This window comes from Larimichthys crocea, chromosome VII (assembly GCF_000972845.2).
Source record: "Larimichthys crocea isolate SSNF chromosome VII, L_crocea_2.0, whole genome shotgun sequence".
NCBI classification, from domain to species: Eukaryota; Metazoa; Chordata; class Actinopteri; family Sciaenidae; genus Larimichthys; species Larimichthys crocea.
The window spans coordinates 13,938,044-13,957,931 of record NC_040017.1 but is presented as its reverse complement, the minus strand read 5'-3'; the positions used below and the strand labels follow the sequence as shown (position 1 = coordinate 13,957,931).

At 39.3% G+C, this 19,888-nt stretch overlaps 1 protein-coding gene across 1 annotated transcript; it reads right to left on the bottom strand.

Annotated features, from left to right (window-relative positions):
* Positions 1-1,316: 1,316 nt before the first annotated feature.
* LOC104928523 (HHIP-like protein 1) lies at positions 1,317-18,703 on the bottom strand. Its single transcript, XM_019274600.2, has 14 exons — positions 17,506-18,703; positions 12,172-12,436; positions 11,332-11,611; positions 11,103-11,228; positions 10,869-11,012; positions 8,549-8,661; positions 8,143-8,283; positions 7,702-7,776; positions 7,270-7,396; positions 6,792-6,937; positions 6,147-6,228; positions 5,430-5,512; positions 4,727-5,113; positions 1,317-2,941 (listed from the first exon to the last, which is right to left on the bottom strand). The coding sequence occupies exons 1-14, from the start codon at positions 17,797-17,799 to the stop codon at positions 2,247-2,249; spliced, it is 2,958 nt and encodes a 985-aa protein (XP_019130145.2). The 5' UTR covers positions 17,800-18,703; the 3' UTR covers positions 1,317-2,246.
* Between the last annotated feature and the right edge of the window lie 1,185 nt (positions 18,704-19,888).

Genomic DNA, 19,888 nt, shown 5'->3' with positions numbered 1-19,888 from the left:
TGAGCAAGTACTTGGCCTCAGCAGCCAAGTACTGGCTGTGTTTTGTTGCATAAATAATGTTTGGCCTGTGCATCTCTGATGATGTCTGTTATGGGAATTTTTAAAGAAAAAAATCTTGAATAAGAAAGACTGGATTCAAAGTATCAAAGTTTAAGTTGGATTTATTATTCTTGTACAAAAAGAAGCGTTTAACAGTGCAACACACAAGAGGGTTACAGGGAGAGATGGAGATAGGATGGAGATCTAACAGTTGGCTCTTAATTTTTAAAAAATGGGCTGTCTCGGACACCTCCCCACTGATACAGATAACATCATAACATCCTTCTTTGGTTTCCTGCTCAGTAATGAGCATTATGTTTCATATCCAAAATATACTCCCGTAGCCTGTCTCTCCTGTCCTTGTACTATTGATTTATAGTTATCTCTCCCCGCCAGCCTCAGTAAATCACATGCCAGATAAGGGAAGTGCATGAGACATGCTAAAGACAGGGTATTAAATTATTTAAATGAAAAACACCTGAACTCCAGTATAATCCTAATTTTTATAACAACGTCAAAGACTTTCACGGGCAGATATTATTACACAGAAAGACCTCCACAGTGATGCGACACTAATTGTGTTTTATTATCATTATCAAATTTTATGGAAATTACTAAGAAAATGCTGCCTTTTACTTTATTCTTTTAGAGCTACACTATAACCCGTCAGCACTAGTCTTTCTTTTCCTTCTGTCTATACGTTGACAGCATTGTACAGAAGGAGGCAGGACAGTTTGACCTTCTCACCCCCAAAACAAATTCTCTGTCAGATGGCAAGATGTTGCTGAATACTTTAAATGCCTGCAAGGCAAAAAAAAAAAAGAAGAAGAAAAAAAGAAAGAGAAAGTGCATTACGCAGGCAGCACACTTGCACTATTTGTGCTCCAACACACAGTGATGTTTTCATCACAAGACAGTCAAACACAAAGAAATGTTTTCTTCTTTCCATCTGGTTACATCGTGTGTGTGTGTGTGTGTGTGTGTGTGTGTGTGTGTGTGTGTTGAGAGCTGCAGAGTGTCTGGCTAACACATGGTGACTCACAATGCAGAACAGCTGTTTGATTACAGCGACAAGGTGGGAAAAAAGTAAGATGTGGGACTTTCCTAAGATCAGTTGTAAACCCAGTTTTTGTAAATGTGTGGGAACCGAGGACACCGTCCTACTCACACAGCCACATAACGGGAAGAACATGATTCATAAAAATCAATATGAATCAGTGCTATCATTCTTCAGCACATTAGAACGGCAGTGAACAATGAAGTGCATGACAAGGAAGTGATTTTGCAGTAAAACTTTATTCATATCACAGGCACTCTGTGCCCTCAAATCTCTTTATATAAAACTGGAAACATTTCATTACATTCATCATACCAAATGTCCAGCATTTCCTTGTTAAAACTCTATCGATGTTAAGATAATCTTAAAACTACATTCAAGAAGGTATCAAATTATAAAAAGCTGCTTTATAAAATAGACCTGCTGAAATTACAGAATACAAAAATACATATATCTTCTTAGAACACAATTGACTATTTTAACAGGATATGCTGTCCTTTTGACTCATGGATGTCTGGTACGAATGTAAACACAACACAGCCAGAATATGATTAAAGTTTCTCCAAGACTCACTCAGTCCACACTGACCATCATAATAATTTGTATTGATGAAAGTAACACCACAAACACAACCAGCCGGACTCTTCTAAGAATTATCCGTCATAAACTATAACCGTTATTACTCCCAACAATTTTGTTAAAAGTTCAATTCACCAAACAAGCAGCGTATGAAGCTTGGTAGTGACTACTTGGAATGGAAGTTATTTGCACAGTTATAACCAGTACCGGTAGATATTCTCTATAATAAATGGTGTCACAAGCTTGGTTACAGTCAGATTAGTTTGTTTAGGAGACACTCCCATCCTCTATTCTCAGGTCTGTGTAAAAAAAAAAGCAGTGGATTTAACCAAGGATGGGAAATGAAAAATAAAACCTCAACATGTAAACTGAAAAACGTAAAAAAAAAAAAAATACATTTCATGGAAACTGACATTAATGTTTAAAAGTGTGCAGTCTTTAAATAACTTTTTATACCTTCTACAAATACTGTTCTTCTTTCTCATGCTGCCTCTTCCTGTATGTGACAAACATCTCCCCATGGTCTCCTCCTTTCCTTCCTATACTTTACTTTTACTTTTACCCCCCTGTGCTAACCGCAGATCACTCCAACATCTTCCATATGTGAGCAGTTGTGTTTCCCGACCCTGGCTCTCTTGCACTGCAGCAGCGACCTCTCCCCACCCTCACACTCCACATCATCTAAAAAGATTTTGACATTCCTGTCTGCCTCCCCCAGCGCAGCCCTCTTCATCACCGCCAAAGCCGTCGTGAAGCCCAGCTGTCGACACACGACAGTACCTGCTTTGGTGGTGAAAAGGTCATCGCATACTGTCCCCCACTCACCACGGATAAAGATCTCCACTCTACCTCGATCTGATAAGCCATCGGCGCTCACCAGTCGCACCGAGCCGGCCCTCAGCCTTCGTCCTCTCCTGTAACCGTGACCTCTGTCTCTTTCCCGAGGTCTCTTAAATACTTGGTTACTCTCCCCAGCGATTTCCAGCTTCTCTTCATGCCACAGCTTCTGTGCTGTTGTGTTGACTGGTGGTCTCTGGGATTTCTGGCTCCAATATGGTGGCAGTGGTGTGGTGAATGCTTGAGGACGTTCGGGGAAGCGTTCAGAAACCAGAGCCATCTGGGGTCGTTGTGTTGAGGTTAAAGGTTGGGAGGTGGTATAAAGAGGGTACTGAAGGGGTCTTCCGTGTTTCCTGGTTGGAGGTGTGGTGATGATTGGAGATTGAGCAGTCCTAGAGAAGGCTGCAGTCATGACGGTTGTGCGATAACCTGAGGGAAAGACAGAATCACCCTCTTTATTTGAATATATGTAGTTTGACAATGCGTTAAATTAATTGTTTTAATGGTTTGACATTTTGGCAAATATGCTTATTTTTTTTCTTGCGGAAAACTTATTAAAGCTATTCCTGGCAGCTGCTTAGCTTAGCATGGTATAACTTTAATTAAGTTGTTTCTCGGTTTGGTTTTAACAAGTCCAGGAAGGCACTTCAAAATAGTTTTTTGTAAGTAAACAAACAAGATATAAAGTGTCCATTAGTGAGCTTTAGAGGTGCTGTTTCCTCCTGTTTCCAGTCTGTATGCGGAGCTAATTCACTGCTGGTTGTTGCCTTTAATTTAACAGACAGATATAAGAGTGGTGTCTTCTAATTTAAATCTGTGCAAGAAAGTCAATAAGCGTATTCCCCAAAATGTTGAACATACCTACATACATCAAATCGATAATGCAAGAAGTGAATATGTTTAACAAAGTTCAGACATTAATGTTATCCTTGTAAACAGGCAAAGAAAAGACATAAACACAGACACACAAAGATGAATGTCCAAACTGAGGCTGATGCAGAACCATTTATTCAAAAGAAATAATGCCAAAGTACCTGATTTAAATTAAAGTAGTGCAAATACCCAACACATAAATAAGCACCATTTCTCCTGCTTTAGACCAGCCAAAGAATAACATGCATGCAGGACTTAAAGTTGGGGATGAAGTGGCACTTCATCAAATTCCCCTGCACCTGAGTTTGATTAGCGCAAAAGGCTCACCCTTACCATCCCTACAGGCAAACATAAGCAAATATTGAGACATTGGACAGTATTGTCATTTATACTGACAACTTTACAGCAATTTGATCATTATTTAATCAGTTAAATACTACAAATTTATTATTATGTTGTTTTCTACTTTTCAAGTCCAGAGATGTTTCTAATTAAGTGCAAGGAACAATAAGAAGAAGAAGAAAAAAAGTGCCAGAATTACCTGTTTGGATTGATTTATGAATTATGAGTTTGGTAAATATAAGTAATCATGTATAACTATATATTTATAGTTTTTATAATTTAAGTACAGTAAAAATGATCACGAGTTCAGTCATTTTAATGGCTTGTTACTCTGCTGCAAAAAAGTAAGAAATTAAATGACAAATAATTTAAAAAACATATATTACTGGCTGTTTTAATGAAATTTAGCACCTATTTAATGTATATATTTTATTTTCACCATGCAAGAAAGGCATGCCTGAAATACCTGAGAGCTAGCTCATCTCTAACATACTCTACAACCTCCAATAAAAGAGTTTTAGTACTTTACTTTTGCTTTAAATAAATAATGTTATAATATCTAGAAGTAAGTTATAATCAAGTCCATTTCTACGCTGCGATATTTTGAGTGGATATACAGACCAATAAATGGATTAAAAGAAGCCTGGTCCATATTTACAGTAAACCAACTTAGACTTAGCTGCCAAACTCTTTAAGTTATTTATTTGGTTTTATTTATAGAATATTTATCATCTTAATTTCTCCATTTGAAAATACGCTAGGAGAGAGGATGTTAATTTAGCTATTAGCATGTTAGGATGTAAAGCAAAAATAAAGCACAGAAGAAGAAACCACCTGGTTTGACGCTAGTGGCTACTCCTCGCGCTGAGGTGTGCACTTGTCTACTGGTGGGTTTAATGTTAGTCTTAACGTTGGACTTAGTGGCTGTGTGAACAGAGGACCTAGTGGTTGGGTAGTCAGTGGAGCTGGCTTCGTAAACAGATGTACCAGTAGGCCTACCAGTGGGTGTGGTTGTTGCCATCTGGACAGTTGTTGGTACGGTTGTTGGTTTTATTGTTGCTGACGTTGTTTTTATTGTTGTTGTTGCTTTTAAAGTTGTTGTTGGTGGTGTTGTTTTTCTCGTTGTTGTTTTTCTTGTTGTCTGTAATGTTGTTTTTCTTGTTGTCGTGGTTGTTGGTGGTCGTGTTTTTCTCGTTGTTGTTGACGTTGTTGTTGTTGCTGCTGCTGTTGTTGGTGTTGTTTTTCTTAGTGTTTGTCTTGTCGGTATTGGTGGTTTTATTATTATAATAGGTTTTTTTCTTGTTGGTGTTTTTTTTGTGGTTGTAGTTTTTCTTGTAGTTGTCGTGGGTACAGCAGTGGTGGTCGGTTTCTTGTTGATTACAAACTCTGCAAACAAGAAAAAAAAAGAAATAAAGACATTTGTGTAGCTTCAAATAACCTCTGACCGCTTTGATACCAATGCCCATATCATTTAACTAGACATGATTGTTTTGTTAGAGTTCAACGTGCATAGAATAGAAGAAGAATGCCTTTAACATCATTGCACATTGTACAACGAAATTTGCTGAGCAACACCTAAAAAATATTAAATATGTCACACATGCACACACACCACCCACACATACATACACGTGACACACACACCAATCATAATAAGTGTTGTTTGGGAGACATAACATTATTTTTTTAAGATTTCCCATACCTTCTTTGGGGTAGAAGTGTATCAGTTTTCCCTTTATCTTAACATGTGAAGGCTTGACGTTGCATTTTCCAGGTGCCGCTCGCCTTTTGTGGTCAGGAAAGAAAAGATTAGCACACGCATGCAACATATTACAGGGTTCTTGGGTTCAAAAAAATGTTTTTAAATTATTTTCTATATCATTTTATTGTATTCAAGGATGAGTTATTCTACTTCAGTCACAGCTAGACTAGTAAATTGGTCAGTATGCCCACTATTAATATCTTATCACTGGTACATTTTTATCCACATATATTACTGAAAGATATGTCTGTGATAATGTAGAACGCAGTGACAGAATTTAGACGTCTTATACAAATCTTTCTCAATTCTTGAATAAAGAAACTTAAAGAATCCTCATGCTTATGTGTATTTTATGTGCTTATGTAAATATAAATAAATATTTTCCAGACTCTGAAATATCAATATTATTATTAGCCTAAAAAATACCATCTCACCGAGAGCTTACCTACTTACTTCTTACACTGGTAACACAGGTTGAATATTAAGTATGTAATATTTAGTTTAATCAAGGTCTACATAATCCACAATGTTCCCATTTGTTGAACCGTCATACCACTTTCACCTGACAACCCAATCATACTCCAGTTTGCTTTAGAAGCAAATTTTATTTCTGCACCACAAAGCTTTGTAGCCTTAATGAAGTGTATTTGTACCTACCTGGAAGGATCCACTATCTTATAGATGACTCCTGCTCTGGCTGTGGCACTCGGGACTCCCGTGGATAGGAAATACAGCTCACCTGGAACAGATGGACAGAGGAAAAGGGCTCATTGACAAAACAGAAAGAAGACAAGAAATAAAAAGAGGGACGGAAAACTTCATGGAGAGAGGAAGGAAGAGGGAGGGAGGAAGTTATTTACAGTGAGTACAGATGGGAGAAAGAGCAAAACAGGGGAGATGGAGGAGGTGAGAAGACACCAAATGTGTGTACAGACAAGGCATTTGGACTTTGCTTGAACTTTTCCACTTAAATATCCCCAGAGGCCCATTCAAGGGAAGTGAAGAGATTATCTTAGACCGGCAGCATGTGTGCAAGACTCTTCAGAGTGAATCAGCAGTCACTTTGATTCAAACCAGATTTTAAGTGCCTAGTCCTCTTCACTCCTCTTTAGTTAGAATGTAATATTAGCATTAATTCCACAAATCATTTCATCATATTTCTTAACTTTAATATACTGAATGTGCAGGTTACAATGATGGTTTCTTTGCATGTTGTCATTTAAATAAGCCATGGGATGATTGGTGGTAAGACATGAGAAGCAAACACACATTAACACACACACACACACACACACACATTACCTGCTTCATCCTCAGCAAAAGAGATGATGTATTTAAAGTAACTGTTGATGAGTTTTGGAAATCTGCAGACCTGGTCTGTCCCCATGCAGATCTCATTGTAGTTCCATTCACCTGTGGTGACATTCTCCTTCAGAGACATCAGACGCCTAAATGGAAACACCCAGTTTGAGCCCCATAGATAATTTCTTACATGTGCGTTTTGACCGTAAATACGAAATCGGGCCTGTGCACGATACAGTAAGATATGTGCAGCTTGTTACATACCCTATTTAAAGTGTTTTTTCAGCCACTTCTTACTATAATACTTAATGTTGCTGTGGCTTCACTCAGAAATTGGAGAGAAAACATTGCTAAAAATCCACAAAGACAGATCTTATATTGTTATAATGTCGGACAGATGGAGGCACACTGATGGGTGGAAATTTGTCTAAAGAAAATGTCTAAAATGTAGCTTTTAGAATAAAGCAGAAACACATACCCACTCATGAAATCCCCAAAGATGTAGAGTCCATTGAGGTTGGGCATCTGACAACCTCTGTAGATGTAGCCTCCTGTAACCGATTTGCCCAACTTGTGGGGGTAGGCAAAGATAGGCAAGATGTCGTCTAGATATAGAAGAGCACATCAGTTTACATTGTTCAGAACTTTAACAAAAAAGACAATACTATAGCAATAAGCTGTACGTTGAAGGTGACGAACAAGAAACATCATGGAAAGTCACTTGCGCCTACAAACTTGACCATGAAAATAAGTGAATCAAAACTGAGCTCAAATGACTGTTCCCCAGTAACAGTTCTTATACTGTAACAATTTTCTCAGATCATAAAAGTCGAAAAAACTGCAGCTTACATCTGTGAGGAACTAAATATGTGTTTTAATTTATGGATAAACTGAATGAAAGGTGCCTTACCTAGTGAAGAGTTTTGACAGAGTTTGCGATCGTAGCAGCTGAAGCCTTCTTTGGCCCTCCATCCATAGTTGCCTCCTTCAAGCATGTATAGAAAAAGTTAGTTCAACAACTCTGGAAAAAGAGGTATTGCACCATTTTCAAAATGGTGCAATACTCCATAATGCAGTAAATATTGTTTGGACCTGCTGAACTATTGTTTGGATAGAAGGAGAAACGTGGGAAATGCCCCACCAGCAGTAATTATCTGTTTATTTAAGGCCTGTTTGGATTTCTTTATAACCTGATCCCATTCAACTTAATTGTTAGGGAGAGGACCGAGATTAAACTGTGTGATCAGTTTTATTATATATGACATGGCGATGAGTCAGCAACAGTTTCTTTGGGAGTGACCGATGTCAGTATGATGTATATGCAGAAGTATTCATGCTGAAATCATCATACCTTTAACAATAATGTCCACCTCTTCGTATTTGTTCTGGCCTACGTCACCACAAATCATCCTGCCTCTGCCTCGGCCTGTGATGGGGTCACCACGATCAATGGAGCATCGCCACATGTTGCGAACTCCATACGCAAAAATCTCTGCAAAGACAGAAAGACATACGTTTACATGTTGACACATCTCTTGCGAGTCTGTATACAGAAATCAAAGGTATATATTCCTGGGATGAACAGTGATGTTGCGTTTAAACACATGTTTAAAAATGTCACTTTCATTTGCTGAGTCATGTTTTCCTCACTAAAAGGATAGAGTCACCCTGCAGTCACACATCATGAGATGTTAAGAATGACATTTCCAAAGAAGAAGAAGTTATTCCACACATTTAGAATATTTTAAGTGATTTACCAGGTCGGGTTCCCTTCTCCCACATGAACGGGTTGTCTGAGGGAATGCTGTACGGGGGCCCGTTATCATTGTCATCAATATCAACACGCAGCACCTTGCCAAGGAGCGCTGACCTGTCCAACACAGTAGATGAGAGAGTGAGAAGGATTCAGAGTTTTATTTTTCTTTACAACTTAGATGTCACCCCTCACGCTGTCCCATCACCCTCTTCTTCTTGCTTATTGCATCTTCCTCCTAAAAACTTTTTTTTTAACGAAATCTCGTACAAATGTTCGGCAGATCATTCTTCCTCATATTCCATATCTCCCTCTACAAACATCCTATCTTTGGCATACTGTCCACTCTACCTTTACCTTCCTCTCTGTCCAACCATCTCAGCTAAAAATCTCTGCAAATTTGTCCTTTTCCTCTTTTCTTAATATCAATTTCTCCACTTTCTCCAATCTTAAGCACGCCCCTCATTTACTTTGCACCTTTCTCCTCCCTCTGCTCTGGCTGTTCTCTCCTTATACCCCTTTTCCACTATTTCCAATTCCACCTTCTACTCTTTCACTTTCTCTGTCTCTCTCTCCCCTCCACATACCAGTGTGTGGCAGTCCGCAATGTGTAGTGTCAATATTAGACTTGGCAGGGTGTATCCTCCCTCATTCCCAGAACAGCTAATACAACATGTCAATAAAAACCATCAGAAACAGCAAAAGAGCTAAACTCTAGAGAAAAGGTGTCAGCATCTCAGATAAACCTCACTTAATGTTTCATAAACTATTAACCTGCTGCTCACAGTTCACAGTTTTGCTCTGACTTTGGATGAACAACACCATTAATATTCAAGTTTACCTTAAGCTTCTTTATGAGCCTAAAATATTATTATTTTTTATTTTTTTGGCATGAAGCATTCATTTAAAAACATTGTGTAATTTCATCATAAAATTAAAACAGATTTTATCATGTCATTTTATCATTATCATATTATCAAAAGTCTGAGGGATGTTGACAGAGGAAGTTAGGAAGAGAAAATGAGAGAGTGACAGAGTAAGAAGCTGCCGGACAAAAGTAAATCTTGGCAATAGCTCTGTGAAATAAAAGAATGATAGACAGACGCAGAGCTGGGCCGCTTGCTGTTGGACTGGTAAGTAATATTATCTGTCTGCTCTGTCTTGTGTTTCTGCACTTGCTTGATGTTTGGCTGTTAGCAGAGGTATCAACTCACTAGTTTTTGTTGTTCATAGGTAATGTATTTATAATAAATACATGTGTACAGCTGTCCATATTTACAGTGATATTACACTGGGGCACTAAATCACAAAAATGCTAATTTCTACTTAACGCTGTCCTTAACTGTCAAAGTTTATATCACAGTCTTTTAGTCCATGGTTGATGCCCAACTAGTTGCCATAATTCACACTATTGTAGCTACTGTGTTTGTCATTTTTGGGGTATTTTGCAATGTGTATCCTGTTAATGAGCGGTAATATTTGCACTTAGAGAGTAAAGAATGGCAATAGTAATGTTTACCAACATGGTAAAAGATTAATAATGCCCTGCAGTCCCTTTAATAAAAGCACACATAAACTATGTATGCACTGCTCTTGGCATAAACATATCATGCCACCTTCCCTTGACATTTAAACTACAACTCCTATGAAACACTGAGGTGGTTTATTCTTTTATTTTTCAGTTTAAAATGCCTAAAGAGTGAGAATAACAACAAGTCCTCACAACCTGTTAGATCTAGACATCAAGAAAAAGATTATATTTGTATTACTACTGTATGCATGCTGCCCTCAGAATGAATAAATAATATCATGTGATACTTTAATTGATTGATACGTACCCTTAAAGTGATGATTTAAATTATATGAGCAGGTTCCCAGCCAAGGAGGATCCTCAGTTTATGTGAGAAAAAATACCCGGTCTTTAAATACCTATCATTTATGCACAGTTTATCTTCTCTATAATTTTGATCCTATTCATTCGGCTTAATTTAATTGACATTTGATGAATGGGAACTGATCGCTGGCAGTATTGACAGGTTCTGACTAGACTTTATGCTTATAGTCAACATATCAACAACGTCAATGTGTTTGGTAAAGTTTTACATGATGATATGGTTCATCATTTAAAATTTTAACAACCACCTCGAGCAATTGAGAGGATGTATTTATCTTATTTTGCCATTATTCGTAATTACATATAAGGCTGAGGTTTTGCAAACAGAGTCAAACTTTACTCAGACTCACGTCATACTGTAAATGTGCTACAACAACAGTGTGTGGACTCCTCCCTCAAATATCTGACTTTAACTTTAAGTTAAACTTACTTATTCTGTGAGTTGCCAAACTTTCCAAATGGGTCCCCACCTCGGCCACCATCACCAGTGAAGATGTACAGATACCCGTCATGGCCAAAAAGAAGCTGTCCTCCATTGTGATTGGATGCCGGCTCTACCACCTCAAGGAGGGTTCTGAACCAAGACACACAACAGGTAGATCAATACGCACATCAAGCATTTATGGATATCAAAAAATTCTCTTTGTTTCCACGTGTATCTCACCTCTCGGAGTTGTGGTCTAATTGGTTGTCATCATGTGGTAACAGTGTGAACTCGCTGATTCGGATCCTCTCCTCTTTCTTGACAGACACAGAGTAATACACGTAAGCTTTTCTGACCATGGTGAACCTGTGCACAGGAAAGAATAAGTCATACTTCACACATTACTTGTGATGTCTCTACTGTACATTCCCCTCACAAATAACTGGTGCTATTATTAAGAAAAATTAACCTTGGGTGTAGGGCTATGCAGAGGAATCCCCTCTCGTCTCCGGCCCATGGCGATGTGAGGACAGCGCGGGTGAGGTTAAGGAAAGGACGGTCGATCCTAGAGCCGTTGGCCAGATATACCCACACATAACCCAGCTGCTCCGCCACAAAGAACCGATGAGTTCCATCGTCTGCGTGGATCATGGCCACAGGGTTACGGAGTCCGTTGGCAACCTCCTGCAAACATAACTCCAGACATCCAGTGGGATCCTCACTTACATCACCAAGATTAGCATTTAGCTCTAGGGACATGAAAGAGAATACAGGAGATGAGAAACCAGGAGTAAAAGGATATAAATAAATGGATCATAATAAGCACTTAGAAACTTTATTGATTAGTAAAACTTAGTTTCTTCTGTTTTTTTAAGGTTAGTATTAAAAATCTGTCTCCAGAGTCTCACATTTCAACACCCCAGACTTCCAATTCATAAAATATTAGCAAGGCATATAAAACATTCATGGGCTCTATCCAGGCAACCACAATCAAATCTCCAGGAACTGTCTAACCATGCTTTAGTTCAATGAAAAAAAAAATGTTTTTTTACTTTACAGCCGCCCTGAAGTTCAGACTAGAAAGACGTGGCAGTGCTCATAAGTCATAATTAGTTTTTCTTGTTAGTGCAAGTTTAGGTTCCTATAGACGACCTGTCTATGACAACCTGTTTGTTCATGTCGGCTGTTTATATAAGTAGGAGTTTATCTTCTAAATTTTTCCTCACAGCTACATCACACAAGAGTCCATTGGTGTGTGTGTGTGTGCGTGTGTGTGTGTGTGCGTGTGTGCCACATATATACAACATACCTGCACTTGTAAGTACATTCGGATAGCAGTACTGTTTGTCCTTCAGCTCCAGAAATTCACAGAACTTTCTGCGATCTTCTTCTATTATTGCAGTTAAGTTTGCAAACTGCTGCAGGGTCCCCAGGTCCTCCAGGAGCAGGCTGAGTGTGTACCGACATTGATTCCAGTAGTCGGTGCAGTAATCACCGCACAAGCCGGGCAGCATTCGCATAGGTGTGTTGGCATCTTCAGCATCATACAGGTGGGCAGAGTATGGAGAACACTCCTGCAAAGGGAAATCAGAAAATGTTTGACTATGTATAGAATCACCATTGTTTACTTATTAACCCTCTTATGTTTATCTCAGAGGTGAAGTTAAGGACCTGTATGGATCACAATAAATATAGGACTTGTGCTTATTCCACCACAGTTCCTCACCGCCTCACTATGACTGGTCAGGCCTGGGTTATATACAGGCTGTCTGAGAGCAGCCTGGTAAAAATGGAAGGTCCAGTCAGTTATTAAGTCATGACCACACTGTCCACACCCAGAATGGTGAGCTGCAGGCACATGGAAGCACGACACCCAAACCATCATGTGGTCGACTAGTGCTCTTTCAGTCAGTGCCAGATCAGCCTAACCGATCATCACCAGGAAACACAGCCCAGAGCACAGAAAGATGACTTATTTACCCATAAAATGTGGGGCAGAACGCAATCCGAAGATTGCACTTAAGTGTAGCATCTGCATGTTTTGTGTGTGCTTAATGCGCAGTGGGAGCAATAATGATTGCATGATCTATTGCAGATCATGTATAGCATTTGTAGTGGATGATTGTTGAGATGAGAAAGAAAGAACGTGTCGGGCATTTAGGCAAAAAAAAAGTAACTGAAGGCAAAAACTTTAAATAATTTAGCACACATCTGAACTTATTCTCATATTAAGGGTCTTACATATAAGTTGTGTTGTCTGTGCTGTTTATTTCTCTAGATTACTGTGATTGTTCAAAACAACTTAAAAGTAGAGAGTCTCAAAAGTACTTTGAAACTGATGTGGACAAACCCTGTATTTTTATTTAGACTTGTATATTTCAATGCCACCTGTCATAACAACATGACTGTGAGTTACATCATCTAGTTGCAAACATGTATTAATAATCTGCTGTGACAACAAAGATGTCATTTCAGCTGGTGGAAGAAAACACTCTCTGGTAAACATGCGCAAGCACACAGCGGCAACAGAAAGTGCACAAACACACAAGAAACTTTATTTGTACAGCTACACAGTCAGACTCTGTGTAACGCTGCATGTGTGGAAGTACTTGTACCTGGAGAATCCATATTTAAAAAAAACAACAAAAAACTATGACACATTATAAATTATGACTATAATACAAAGAGGAAAAGAAAGAAAGTTGTGTCTGCGAACAAACAATGTTTGTGTGTTTGCATGTGCATTTATTTCTCAATACATAACTGACATAGTTTTTGACATTATTTCATTAGTCCTGTATTAATATAGCCTTGACTTTGTGTCGGACTTCCTCACCTGTAGATGTAGTTCCAATTTTGAAAATTTGCATCTGCACAGTACTGACTTCCTGAATTCCTTGAATGCAAACAATTATTCATAATACAACCATACTGATTATATAGTATTTTCCACATTATACATAAATTGTTGGGCATTTATGTATCTGGCCTCAAGCAACTTCGGCTGCTGTTCCGCCACAAAATAAACCAAAGCTGAAAAAGCAATAAATAAATAATTAGTGTACAAAAAAGGAAAAAGCCGACTCTTACAGAGAATCTTTGTTAAATGACTTGAAAGTACATTTCTGGGGAGAGATCAGAGCCTTCTCGGGAAACAGCTTTTTCGGGGTAAAACAAAAGCTGTGTTCACTTTGAGCTGCTGGTTCTGTTGATGAAAGCAGTTCCTGGAGCAAACTGGGATATGGAGCAGATGGTGGCTTGAGAGACTAAATTTATATTGTATAAAGCCAAAGTCATCCAGATGTTTCAAATGAAGGTGTGTTTGTGTTTTTTTTTCTATTAAGCAAAATGACATATAAATGGTATTTAAAAAAGATAGAGTGCCTAATATCCTTCATCATCCATCACTTGTACACAGTGTCTTCTTTAACCCACTGCAATTAAAAAAACAGGCTTTGTCCTGAGAAAGTCTTATTTTGGCTCCTACTATCATAGGGTAGGATAAATGCATGTAACTACTAACAGCTGTTCCTTAACAATGCAGCCACTTCAAACTACCATAATTTGGTGTTTACCCCGTACAGTTCAGAATAGACTGAAATTCAATCTTCAGCAGGAAAATAAAATCCCTTTTTTTTTCAGTTGTCTGTACTGTCGTCTGCACTGAAAGGTCGACAAGGTGGTGTTATGCTCAGAAGAGTCATAGCAAACATATGGCTGGTAAATGTGTGAACCTGGTCCTGGACTGCACACCCCAGAGAGAGAAAGAGAGAGAGAGAGAGCAGAGGGGGGATCCAACTAGAGTAAAATATAGTTGGAGATGTCAGATGCTGCGTGCACGTGCGCTTGAGATTTCTTGTGGTGTGGTGCATTCGTGTGCTGTTCGGAAACTTGAACATCTGCAGCAGTGCTAAGATGCAACAATTAATTTGCTGTACTGTTGTCCGTGACGTGGTTCTGAAGTAACCTGAGGTGTGTGAAATAGGCAGAGAAAAGCTGAGCAATAACTGCAGTCATAGCACACACTAATACAACCTTACTTAGCAATTTAACCATATAGCTGAAGGTCCCTTAAGTCTTCTATAGAGTTTATTAATTGTTTCATCTACGCTTCATTATATCCATTTTTACTGCTTTCCCGCTGCCTCTCTTTTTGCCCCTCTCTCTTGCAGGAACCTGATACATCCTGTACCCCTGGCCTGAGGAGGAAATAGTTGTTTGTTTGGTCAGTTAAGCTAGGGGATGATGAGGGATGATCTCCCTCCTGTCTACCTCACATATATACACACACTCACTTATTTTCTCATTTCTCATGTCTCTCTCTCTTCATCAGTCTGTCTCTCTCTTCACTGTCACATTGATATCAGTGCCAGGAAGTTCCTGCAGTGCAGCTGGAACAGAGGGCCTCAGTGTGGTGGGTTTGCCCAGCGTAAGTACCCTGGCAGTGGGATAACCTGACCACCTTCAGGGCATCTTTCATCTCAAACCATCCTGGGAGCTGGTGACCACAGAGTGGGTCTTCTTTTGTGGCTCCAAAGAAGATTAAAGATTATTTAAACAAATGGTTTACGAAAACATGAATATTCATGGGAATAATAAAAGAACAACCACACAACTCAGTGCCATAGTCCTACCCTAACCCTTAGTCATAAAAACGTTTGAAACCAAAATAGTTTTATTTACTTTTCAGATGACTTTTAGGATAAATGCACATTTAAGAAGTGAATAAATGGCTGTAAAATAACCTTTTCATTCTCTAAAGAGGAGCTTGTTAACTAAAAATAAATCTGCATGTAATCTCCCTGTAAAATGCCTCACTAGGTTTAACATATTCTTCTGAATTCCAGCTATAACTTACTCAAGCTAAACTGTTTGGTGTACGTGCACTACAGTGCTGTCATTACACTCAAGACACAGCCTGCCGCTGCTTGGAAAGAACCACTGTGGGCTGTAATTACCACAGTGATAGAAACCTATATTTTAGGGGTCGTATGATTTGTCACTGTCTTAATATAGTATATGACGTATTGAAACTGCCGTATTTATGCTGTTGCCTATTTGTTTTGGCTTCTGCAGAGTGAAGATTTTATCTTAAGTATATGAGCCAGGTCGAATTTGTGCTGCACCTATCTTTCATTTTGCACTCTACAATCTGCACGTACTTTGTGTCTAAAGTCAGCACCCAATTATGCAATCAGTGTGTGGGAGAAGGGGAGGGAGAGGTGGGATTTCGGTACAGGGATCTGTCAGAGATTAGAAAGCTCAGAAAAGAAACTAAAATGTAGCAAAGCTGAAATAGAAATGCACATTAGATAAAATAACATTCCTAAACATTAACAAATACTGTAATCGCCCTCATTCAGTTTTCCCATCCACAACTTAGGGTAATACAGACTTCAGCCTGACAGCTAATGTCCAAAACATTCATCCAAATCGTCTGCTGATAGTTAAAGTTTTAAAGTGTATTTTGTGGGATTACTAAAAGGGAAAAGTATCTTTATTGTGCTGCAATCTTCTCTCATACAGTCATTCTTCTTCATGGTCTAGAGTCCAGCTAACTCATGTCTGTGTTTCATGTGGGGGAAGATACTAAACAAAGTTTTTTTGGGGAGCACAAATTCACAACAGCTGCAGCCGTGTACGTGCATGGCATCCACCCGTTCATGCATTCACAAACCTCACAAACATTTGACCTCCTCTGCAAATTTCAGCATCCTAGAGTGAATATTGTGCCCGCCAAAGGGTGGAGAAAGCGACCAACAGAGCGAGCTATAGAGTTGTTGGTCACAGCTCAAAAGTCAAGCCAAGCCATTGTCTGGCCATTTCGAGTCAATAATTTTGTGTTCTGAGACATTTTATCGTCGCATACGTGCCACTATGTCAGAAATTCATTTTCAAAGTAATGTACCCAGGAAAATGGTCACTTTATGTCCTCGGCTCCAAACCAGATTTGGAGAGTTTTCTTTATTGCACTCTATTATTTGACTTGTTTAGATTCACAAAATCCAGTTACATGCCAACCTATCAAAAACACATGAACACTAGTTAAGCTTGCGGTTTAGCTCTCCAAGCATGACTAAGAGCTGTCCAACAGATGTCAACGTCCCTGCCTCGACATTAAACCACATGTTTTGTTGGTTACTGTACTTTGTTGAGATTAGATTCTCACTAACACTAACCACACCACGGTTTCCTTTGCAGTCAAACAGAAAACTGTACTCTCAGACGAGCTTGTATGCCGGTTGGTGTCCACTGAAATATAAATGGCATTATTATTACCTGACAAAACAAACCAGAGGAATAAGTGCTCTTGGATTGAAATAAAATGCTCAAAATACACACACTATGCCCATCTTGGTGTAATACATTGGATACCAAATCCAAGTTTCCAAGTTGGGACTGCAAACATCCGCAGTCAAATTTACACCTTGCATAAGAGACATATTTAGTCCACAGTCTTTACTTTTGCAAGCAACATATGTATTTTTCCAGTGCAATGGTTTAGTTTCAGATTTCCATTTAGCTTTAGAAAACTGTGGAGTCAAATGCAATTAATTATAAATATTCACATCTGGATGCCAAGGAAGGAGCTTGGGCACATATAATAATAATAATAATAATAATAATAAAGTGTTTCTCTTACCTGGCAGAGGATGCTGCGCACATACTTGCCACAGGTCATGAAACCTGATTGGTCAAAGTTGTCCATGATGGTGTAAAACCTGACTGATATTTCTTCGTCTTTTTCCAAATCGCAGCATCCAAACTTGGTATACTCTTTACAGAAGACCAATGGCTGCCGAGGTTCAAATGGAGGCTTGTAGTCCAAACACTGAGGGTGACAGTACCCCCGCCAGGCTTGGAGGAGCAACAGCAGGACAGGGAGAAGGAAGTGAGGGAGGAAAGCATGCTGCAGATTACAGATCTGTGGGGTCATGGTTTGGAAGATGCTCTTTCAGATAGCTTGGCTCTCAAACTAATGATACAGTAAATCAAAGCAGGCTGTGTGCGATATATCCCGATAATGTGTGAGAAGAGGGAAGACTTGTTGTAAGACAATGTACATGTTACATGTCCATGAGCATCTGTCAAGCACAGATGTAAGACTCAAAGTTAGCTTTTCTGAGAAGGTTTGGCGTCCTCATTTGATGTCCTTGTCTCTGCAGTCCCAGGCAACCGTGTGTAACTGTATGGAAGTGTGACTGTGTGTATCAAACACACTGACCCAGCATCACACCTGTCTGCAAGCTGGCCAGAGACCTACAAAGCGCACAGGATTGCTGTGAGTGTGTAAACACAGTAAAATAAGGTCAAACTGATCCAGATCCAGTGAATTCTTTTGATGGCGAGGAGATGTGCAGGAGCTGCCAAGGTTTAATGTCCCAAGGTCTTGTTGATGTGGAGAGATTCAGTCCTTGTCACGTGTCTGGTTTATCTGCAGAAAAACACCTGTGGATCACAACACGAGGTCTTGAAAGAGAGAAAGTTTCCAGATCTTGTTCCTCACATGACCGTTTCTCAAAACTGTGTGCTTTTCTGGACGCCAAGAAATCCTCAAAAAACAAAAAAAAGAGCAGTCAGATTGCTAAGAAGTAATCCAGCTTCTTAGAAAAAGGAGAAAAGTCAAAACACATTTGAAGATTTAAAGGTGCACCTTCAGCCAAAGGATCTGCAAAATATTTACTTCCAGCTCGGAGTCACTTTGAGAGTCTCGCTGTGTTTGCTCTGGACATGTGCTCATTTGCTGCAGCAGTCATAAGCCATACATACAGACAGAAGAGAGAGAGAGAGAGAGAGAGAGAGAGAGAGGTTCTTTCATTCAGACACTGAGCCACGCTGCAGCCTTAGCTCAGATCCCTCCCTCCTCACTTATTTCCTCCTCCTCCTCCTCCTCCTCCTACTCTTCCTCTCTCCTCCTCTTTCCTCCTCTCTTCTTTTCATTTGCTCTTTCACTCTCCTACAAAGACACATGCATTCCTCCCCATAGCATGTGGTCCATATTGCCCTGAAGTTGCAACTTTCCACCTTTCTCCTCCTCCCTCCCGGCTCTCCCCCTCTTCAGCATTCCCAGACCTCCTCTCTGTCTCTACTGTTTCCAGACAGACCCACTCACACTGGTGTGTGTGTGTGTGTGTGTGTGTGTCTGTTGGTGTGTGTGGTCAGATGAATCAGGACGTGTGCTGGAAGTAGAGAGCAATGGACTCTCCAGGCACAAATCCAAATCTTACATTAAAGACCAGAACCAGCCAGCATTTGTATCTAATTACATTGCTTTAAGTGTTTGTAGCTGCATATTGTCATTTCTCCTAACTTATTCAAGCAGCTAAAATCTAAATCTTTATATCAACTCTCACACTGAGAGATTCATCACACAACAATGCAGCTCCCTTCAGATCTATAAAGCATTCCAGCATCTTCCAGCTCATTGCTTTGGTTTGGCCCGCAACTTTACTGTCGTCACTTTCACTGCTCTTGTTACATCGTTTCAGGCAGCTGTTTTCAGCAAGAAACAAACTCTAAAAACTACCTGCACAGCATCAAACGGTAGACAGACACATTTTAGCGTCTAGCTGGTGAACATAGTGGAACATTTAGCTGATAAAATATTAAGCCAAAATATTTCCCAGAAGAGTTAGTGGGAACAAAACAGAGCTAAAAAAATACTGTGTGAATACTGAACTTACATTTGACTGCTGGCCAGAAATACAACTCCAAATGAATGCTAATGTTGATCTGTGTCTGCTGGATAGGAAACTGCTTGTTGACTTATTACGCAATAACTTAGGTGATATAAGGTGATATAATAAGTTAGTGTGTTTAAACCCCCCTTCTGGCCCCAAAAAAACCTCCTATTGCAGGGTTAAATAAGCAGTAAATGATATACAGTATGTGAATATAAATCAAATCTTTCTTTCTATTTAAATTGTATTCATAACCTCTTAAAAACGTCGACTGAACATACACATTTCTTTTTCCAGTATGTTAATAAAATGTCATAATCTACTGAGTATATTGAAGACTAAAGG

Excerpts from the sequence above, each read along its gene's own strand:
- LOC104928523 (XM_019274600.2), bottom strand. The coding sequence starts at position 17,799 with ATGACCCCACAGATCTGTAATCTGCAGCATGCTTTCCTCCCTCACTTC. Across the intron at positions 11,013-11,102 it reads TTAGACCACAACTCCGAGAG|AACCCTCCTTGAGGTGGTAG; the intron begins GTGAGATACACG and ends GTCTTGGTTCAG. Across the intron at positions 8,662-10,868 it reads TTTGGCAACTCACAGAATAA|GTCAGCGCTCCTTGGCAAGG; the intron begins GTAAGTTTAACT and ends TGTGTTGGACAG.